Source organism: Gossypium raimondii, chromosome 10, assembly GCF_025698545.1.
Source record: "Gossypium raimondii isolate GPD5lz chromosome 10, ASM2569854v1, whole genome shotgun sequence".
In the NCBI taxonomy this organism is placed as follows: domain Eukaryota; kingdom Viridiplantae; phylum Streptophyta; class Magnoliopsida; order Malvales; family Malvaceae; genus Gossypium; species Gossypium raimondii.
Window position 1 is genome coordinate 31,694,417 of NC_068574.1, and position 8,873 is coordinate 31,703,289.

General features: G+C 36.3%; 1 protein-coding gene across 1 annotated transcript; it reads right to left on the reverse strand.

Moving 5' to 3' along the window:
- Window positions 1-2,465: 2,465 nt before the first annotated feature.
- On the reverse strand, window positions 2,466-4,982 carry LOC105777203 (probable indole-3-pyruvate monooxygenase YUCCA3). The gene is made up of 3 exons (XM_012600322.2): window positions 4,290-4,982; window positions 3,831-4,202; window positions 2,466-2,930 (listed from the first exon to the last, which is right to left on the reverse strand). The coding sequence occupies exons 1-3, from the start codon at window positions 4,980-4,982 to the stop codon at window positions 2,703-2,705; spliced, it is 1,293 nt and encodes a 430-aa protein (XP_012455776.2). The 3' UTR covers window positions 2,466-2,702.
- Between the last annotated feature and the right edge of the window lie 3,891 nt (window positions 4,983-8,873).

The window sequence follows — 8,873 nt, forward strand, 5'->3', positions numbered from 1 at the left end:
TAACCTCTTCCTATACCAGAACGAGCTTAGACAACCATTAGAATGGATTTTGTTGAGGGCGAACCTACTTCCAAGGGTAAATCTACTATACTAGTAGAGGTAGGTAGATAGGTTAACTAAGTATGGCCACTTTATTGCCCTGGCCCATCCTTTCACCGCGTTGACAATAGCAAATGAGTATTTAAGCCAGATTTACAAAGTTTATGGTATTCCCGAGTCTATTATTTTTGAAAGAGATAGGATCTTCTTAAGCAACTCTCGGCAAGAGCTCTTTAGGCACTTAGGCAGCAAACTTCAGTTGTCTATTGCCTACCATCCCTAAATTGATGGCTAGATAGAGATTCTAAACAAATTTTTAGAGGGTTACTTAAGGTGTATGACTAGTGAAAAGCCTTTTGACTGGGTGACCTAGCTTCTTTTGGCAGAATGGTGATACAATACCACCTGCCATTCAACCATTAAAACCACTCCTTATAAAGCCCTTTATGGTCAAAACCCTCTCATTCATCTACCCTATTTGGCTAGTGCTTCTCAAGTAGTTGTAGTGGATAGAACTTTGTAGCATAGGGAAGCTATGAAGAAACTTCTAAAGTTCCACTTTACACGAGCTCAAGATAGGATAAAACAACTGGCTGACAAAAGGAGATCTGAGAGGGAATTTAAGGTGGGTGACCTGGTGTACTTAAAGTTACGCCATTCAGGCAACACGCTCTGAGAAAATTTAAGCATCAGAAGTTGTCACCTAGGTATTTTGGTCCTCTTCTAGTGGAGGCTCGAGTGGGATAGGTTGCTAACAAGTTAATTTTGCCACCTATTGCTTGCATCCATTCTACTTTCCATGTTTCTTAACTAGAGAAACATATTGGTTTTGTAGTAAGTGCATCAATCTTGCCACCAGTGGGGTTTGATGGTGCCCTTCTTAAAGAGCCGATTCAAGTGTTGGACATACAAATGGTCAAGAAAGGAAATCAAGCTACCACAGAGATTTTGGTCAATTGGGCTAACAAATTTTCTGAAGACTCAACTTGGGAGAATCTGAAAGACATCCAACTCAGGTTTCTTGCTTTTGATCCTTGAGGACAATGATCCTCTTTGTGGGAATGGGTATTTGTTATGGAACACAAGTCCAACAGTCATTCATGATTCTGTTACTGTTGTTGTTATTTCTTTTTTTTTTCTGTAAACGTTACGTTTTATTTCCTGTTTTCGTTTTAGTTGTACGGTGTGTTTTGGCCAAGGGAATTAAAACCCGCTTAAATGATTTGTTTTGATCGGAACACTGTTTAATGAAACGGTGTGATTTGAGCATGTGTTAGTGCCAGTTGTCCAAGTCCGTTATTTGGTTTCCTTAAGTACCAATAGGCAAAGGAAAAACAATTATGAAATTTGAAAACCAAATTCTCAATATCTTCTTCTTCATTTTCTCTCTCGAGTTCTATCTCTTCTCTTCTCCTTTCTCTGTTATTTCCTTCTTCCAGATCCATCTCGTGACAAACTTCATATCCAAAATTAATTAGAAGATTTGTTAAACTTGATTGCTTAAAATAGAAAACTTTTAGGTTTTTATCAATAATTTTTCTAGATCCCTAATCTATCATTAATCCCCAATTCCTATCTATCGAGCTCATCTAGCAAGATATTACATGCTGAAGTCTTCAAGAACTTATAATCTCCAAGAACCTATACCGTAAACAAGCCATTTTAAGGAGAATGTTATGTATTTAAATTTTCATGAATCTGAGAATTTATCCTGTATAGAAGTCGAAGGATGAACTTGATAAATTCTAGTTGAAGCTAGATATTAGAACTAATAAGTGTTGGATGCAGTGGTAAAACACATTATATTTTGAAAAAGAGAATACATGTTTAAATATTGAAAATAACATTATTGAAATTGAAAGTAAAAACATAGACAAGAAATATGAAAAACAAAACTCTTAAATTTTTGCTATATCCATGTATTTTTGGAATGCTATTATTGTAATGGATAATTTCCATGTTTGGTGGACTAATTTGATGAGAAGAGCAAGGTTTTCTTTTTTTTCTCTCATTTTTATCAACTGCATTCTTCAAAGTAAATAAAGAAGTTCCAAAACTGTGGTCTGCACTAGGTTTCCCTCTATGCATTTACGCTTTACAATTTTCAAAGATAAGATTTAGTTATCCTTTCTTCTCCTTATTGTGGGCTCTAGCCATGTGAAAAAAGAACACATGAAACAAACAACAAGAAACCTTTTTTCTTTTTTCTTACAAAATTTTAGAATAAAATCAATGAGAATGATGGCATGAAAAGATTTGCTTGTGATGCTAGGTATAATGGAGATGGGTCCATATTTAATGGACCCAAGGTTAAAAAAATTCTAATTTTAGAGAGAGCCCATTAGTTAGTAATTATTAATGTCTAGTTGACCACAAGAGATCCATTTGAATTGTCAATTTATTAATGTTGTGATACAAAGTAAACAAATACAAAAATGAAAAATAGTAATTAAAAAATAGCCTCATCTTCCTTTGTACAATAAAAAAAATATAAAAGACAAGTTATTGGCATTTTTTTCAGGAGAGGGCTACTTCCTGTGTTAAACTAAAGCTCTACATTATTTTGTATGCATATAAAAAGAAAAAAAAAAACTAAAACAGATTTAAAGACAAAATCCCGTTGGATTAACATTTATACTTGAAAGTGGTTGAATTGTTGTATTTCAGAAATGTGAAATGCATCGCCTATGCCTTGCAGCCATGGATTTTTTCTTCTGCTTTGTTTCTTCTTTCCAGCTTTTGGCAATATCATGTGCTACACTGATGGCATCCAATGATGCACCAGAAAGACCTCTCCTTGTGAACCCTACTGCATAGAGTCCTCCTTTCCCTTTCCACCCGTTAGGGAAAGGGTTCTTTGGAACTCCTTCTGATGAAAAAAGCTCATTTTCCTGTTTCCATCAACACATTCAAAGTTTTAGATATATAATCAAATTAACAAAAACCAATCAAAGGAAAATGAAATCTGCCAGGGTTTGATTGTTTGTCAGTTGCTCAAAATAATCATTGATGATAAGGAAATGACAGTCAGAGAGGGAAATTTAAAAGAGAGAACAACATTGACTTTTTGTTTTTTACAAATAGGATTGTATTTTATTTTAGTATTAAAAAATGTGTAAATAAATCCTTATATGTTACATAAAAATTCAATTGATCTTATTTTTTTTTTGTTAAAAATTTTATCTATTTGTATTGTTAAAAATTAACACTGTTGATACAATAACCAAACAGTTATGTTTGACGTGACATGTGTACCTCATGCTGATGTATACAGACCAAATTTAATAGAAATAGATAAAAATTTTAATGAAACACTAATTTACTCTTTGATTTAATGTATATAAATTAATTTATCCATTTCTTAATAAAATAATAAAATATAATCAACTTCTAATACAAATATCTCTATTTTGAATTAAGCTAATTCATTGTTTTTATTATTACTATGACAATCCTAATCTAAATAAAAATACAAATTGATAAACAAAAGAAGAAGAAGAAAGCTTCTCAAAATATTATAAATCTAATCAGAAATTTTGATGTATGAATAAGACAAAAGCAAACCGTCAGACAAAACTAACGATGCTGACAGCGGTTTCTTTTTTTGATTTTTGCAAGAACATGTGAATGTCTTAATCAGTTAAAAAGACAATAAACAGAAGAAATAAAAGGGAAGGAGAATCTAAAAAATATAGTCAGCGACTTCCATAACCGTCACATGTATATCCCACAAGAGATAAATAGAATAAAAACAAATCAATGGTGAAATAATTAGAGAGAATCTGACTCACCTTTAGCCATGAAGGAACGTTGCTACGATACCCAGTTGCAAGAATAACAGACTCAATCTCAAGAGTTTCACCATTGACAAGCTCAACTCTGCCCCTGGAGAACTTTTTGATCCCAGGGACAATCTTGATTTCACCCGATCTAATCTTCTGGAATGCACCAATGTCCAATACGGGAGTTTTCCCTGCAGTGTTTTTTAGCTCTAAAGGTCCTACACGAGGCCTTTTCAGACCATATTTTTCAGTATTTCCAAGTATTAAATGCGCAAGAATGAGCAGTATCTTATCAACAAGCCAAAGGGGTAGCCACTTCATCATCGACACTGCCAATTCAAAAGTTGATTTGCCTAAAACTTCCCTTGGTAAGACATGAACCTGTTGATCAGATGAAAAAAAAATTGGTTAATTTAAATGCCTTTATCCTTGGAATAACATGATTTGTTGAAATTTATATTCACTTACTGAGCTTCGAACAACCATTGATGGATTTGCATTATGGTTACAGAGGTCAAGAGAGACCTCCATGCCCGAATTGCCACATCCGACAACTAGAACACGTTCTCCAGTGTAACTTTGACCTGATTTATAGTCACAAGCATGTGTAACATGGCCGCCAAAATCTTGCAAGCCTTCAAATTCTGGAACAACTTTCTCTGCATTTTCTCCTGTGGCTACTACAAGCCATCGACAAATGTATTCGACTCCGATAGGGTTTGGACCACCGGTTGCGATGGTTTTGACTCGCCACAAACCAAAAGTTGCATTGTAGTTGGCTGACTGCACTGTCTCATTGAAATGTGGGTTTATATCAAAGTGTTTTGTGTAGGACTCAAGGTAGCTTATGAACTGATACTTGGTGGGGTATTCAGGGAAGTCCTCAGGAAATGGAAAGTTGGGTAGCTGGCAAAATTGTTTAGGAAGGTGAAGCTTAAGACGGTCATAAGTTCTGTTCTGCCAAAGGGAGGCAATGCAGTTTGCTCGTTCAAGGATTATGAATGGCACACCTTGGTTTTTAAGCCCCGCTCCAACGGCAAGACCCGAGGGACCTGCCCCAACTATCACTGGTCCATTCACCCATATGCACCGGCTACTCAAAAAAGCCTCTGAAGCTAAAGTTGGAAACATATTCGGCATGTTAAGGCAGCAGCTAGACATGTATATAAAGAAGAATTGAGGAAGTTTGTAGGGAAGGGAAGAAGCTGGTTCGAATATGTATGTTGTAAGATGGAGAAGAGAATGAATGGATTTCGTTTGAAATGATGTGAGTGGAGAGGGAAAGAGGGACGGAGGGGGTTTAAATAGAGAGGGAGTTGGCCATGATGATGAGTTTAGCATGTGATTGGTATTTGAAAACGATGCTTTCAGGGGTCAGTCTCAAATGATAAGCTACCCGGCCACCTGCAATTATTTATTACTTTCATACTATGTATGCATAAACAATTCCCCAACTCTAATATTTTATTTCAAGTTTCTAAATTTACATTTTACTCATTTATGGAGATAGTATGATGTTTTAGGATGTAAACCAGTGACTAAAACAAAACAGCCAACCAATCAAGAAACACTGCTGATCAACATTTTCACTCAAATTTCTAATGAAATTTTGTAAGCTTACTGCTACTTCCCAGCACTATAAAAAAAGGAAACGAGTATATGCTAACCAGAACCCTGATAGTAATCAATGGGACTTCAATGGCTTGAACTCTCAAAGAAAGCATAAATAGTGTAGATTTTATGCTAATTACAAGTTATACGTTTTAACAGAGTAATAGAATGTTAAAGGAAGTCTACAGGTATGACTAATAAATATAGGGCAAGAGTTCTGTGAAAGTTAACCTTGGAGGACTTGACCAATGGCTGCTACAGCCATATATGGTCCTCACAAGATATTTGTTACCCTTTGTGACGTTGATTCTGCTGTGTTCTTGGATCAGCTGCTAACTTTTTATTAATATTATTATTTCAGGTTTTGAGTGGTTCACCAGCTTGAATCTAGGGCAGGTGCTTTGTAGGTTCACTGAATACTCTTTGGTTAGAAAGTTTCATTTTATTTGTTGAATGCTTAGAAGAATCACGAAAAAGAATTGCATAAAACAATTATTCTACACCAGCATATATCATTTTCATTCACATCATATTGTATAATTATTCTAACAATTAACTTATACAAAATGTTGGAATGGGCCATGATAGTGGTTCCCACCAAGTGTGGTGCACAGAGCAACAAAAGACAAGGTTTAAGTATACAAGTGATTGTGAAATTGTAGTTGTGAGGGTGTTTGTACTGCAAGTAGTTGATTTCTATCTTGTGTCCTTGTTTTGGCGTTAAGAGGGGGTATTTATAAAGGGAGGCTAGGCATGGGTCCCAACTAGTAAGATTGTATTCTTCAAGTGCAAAAGGTAGAGTGATTGTCAACAAGGAGCACTATTGGAATCAATGTGAGGTGATTAGGTGGAGTACTGTCGAGCCTGAAGAGGTGATGGATTCACAGGTGCTGACAAGAGCTTTTTCTTATATACATTTTTGGGGATTGCACAGGCTTGCCTTGTGTGATATGGCATTTGTCAAGGTTAAGACTAAGCCTCAAGCAAGGTTGCGAGGTCAAGCTTCATCGAATTCTATATTTAGGCATATGCATCATATAGCGAGAGATGATATGAAAGGGTGAGGTAGAATATTTGACGGGTGATTTCAAGTAGTTGCAAGACTAATCAATGGCACAACATATGCAAGTTGAGCTTGATGTGAAGTCTTTAAGGAAGGATGTCGAGGAACAAGACCTTCAAATTGCTTCCCTAAAGTCAAGTCATCATATGACCATTAACAATGTAACACCCAATACCTGACCCACTCTTCGAGTCCGAGTCTTGGATGATACAAATTTTGAACAACTGACTAATGTTATTTAAAATTCGTTTCCAACAATTTATTTGTACGCAATAATCTATATTAACACATACATCTTTTAAAATTTTTGCCTAGCAACTTCGTTTACAATTTTGACTATAAATCTCAAAGAAATTGTGGCTAGGCTAAAACTACGAGCCGTAACCCCTGGGAGCACCCCTTTATACGCCATAGCTAAGCTAAGGACTTACACCGTATGCCTGGCATTTATCTTCCTGGCGGACTCCCTTGATTTCCATAGTCGAAGTATGGTCTTATGCCTTATAGTCCTCATGTTTAATGTCCCGACAGAAAAGCATTGATCAATCAAAGTTAAATAAATTTGGGCATTATATAAATCGTAATAACTTTACTGAATTTTCATTGGATCTATGATTTCAAAAGTGTAAGCTCAAATATAAAAAGTTCATTCTTCAAAAAGACATCATCATGACAACACCCTTATGCCATACATAATACAAAATAATTAGAAATCTCACGACGGTGATTATCCTCTTGCATAGTCTTTGAGGGTTCCTTTACTTCGTCAGCAAGCTTGAGAAGGAAAAGTAACTAAGTAAGCTCGAAAAGCTTAGTATGTTCCAAAGGTAAACAATTCAACAATTATATACAATTCAAGTAAGCCCTTCTATAACCCCTAAACCTGGCCTAGATGTTATAGCCAAATCTTGAATATCACATTGGCCATGGTAATGGTACAGAGAATCATTTAACTATTTCTCTCGACTAACACCGTTATTTAAAAATCGTCATTTTGATTTTCTTAAGAAAAACCAAATAGTATCTACAAGTTTACGTCTCTAATATATATATATGTACATGAGTAATGATCTGATTAAGTTGTGGTATGTTCCCAATATGTTTTTGAAAAGATAGTGATTTTAAATCAGTGACGCGCCATTCTTGGATCCTCTTTAAGGATCAGGTTTGGGGCATTACATCAGTAGAATACTATGGTAGTTGGTACTGGAGGCAGGACTCAGAACTGTGCTTACTATGGTAAGCGACATCTAGGTGATTGTTGGAGATGGATGGGTTCCTGTTTGAGATGTGGCCCTATGGACCATAAGATTAAGGATTGCTAGCGTTGTAATGAGTAGGTACAAGCTCTTGTGCAAAATAGAGTTGAGAACCAGAGGGCTGGATAGCAGCCTCAGAGCGGTCAGGGTAAGTACAGAGTAGGTAATGCTGGTTAGGGATAGCAAGCACCGGGTCAGGGTGCAAATCGAACTGATGCCAAACAACTTGCACTTGTCTATGTGACTAGACGTTAAGAGGATCGTGATGCAACTAAAGTAATAGCATGTACTTTTACAATTAATTATGCTTAGTACTTCGCTTTGATAAATATTGGTTCTACACACTCATATGTTTCCTGTTTGATGGCTGAAAACTTGGGATTGGGGTAGAAGAAATTGTTAGTGACGTAACTGTAGTTAGTCACTTAGGACAGTCTGTTACCATGAATAAGATTTCTAGAAGATGCTGTTAGAAGTGCAGGGAGAAATATTTTTGGCAGATTTAATAGAGCTACCTTCTGGGGAATTTCATATAATTCTGGGTATGGATTGGTTAGCGGAACACCATGTCGGTTGGGACTACGCTTCGAAGAATGTAACTTTGAATACTTCAGTTGGTAAGGAGATTGTGATGGTTGGTGAGCGTAGAGATTACTTATCCAATGTGAAATATGCTTTAGTAGATAAAAAGTTGGTACGTAAGGGATGTGAGGCTTATCTGGCCTATGTTCTGGACACGAGTGTTAGTGGGTCAATTGTGGAAGGTATCCATACTGTGAGGGAGTTTCCTAATGTTTTTCAGGAAGAATTACCTAGATTACCTCAAGAGCATGAGTTCGAGTTTGGGGTAGATCTGTTGCCTAGGAGTGTCCATTGCTCCTTACCGCATAGCACCTAAGAAGCTTAAGGTTTAGGTTCAGGAACTTTTGGACCGTGGGTTCATAAGACCAAATGTTTCACCTTGGGGAGCCCTGATCTTATTTGTAAAGAAGAAGGATGGGCCTATAGGGCTATGTATCAATTACTGACAACTGAACAAGCTGACTGTAAAGAACATGTATCCCTTACCGAGGACTAATGACTTATTCGATTAGTTCAAAGATGCCATGGTGTTCTCTA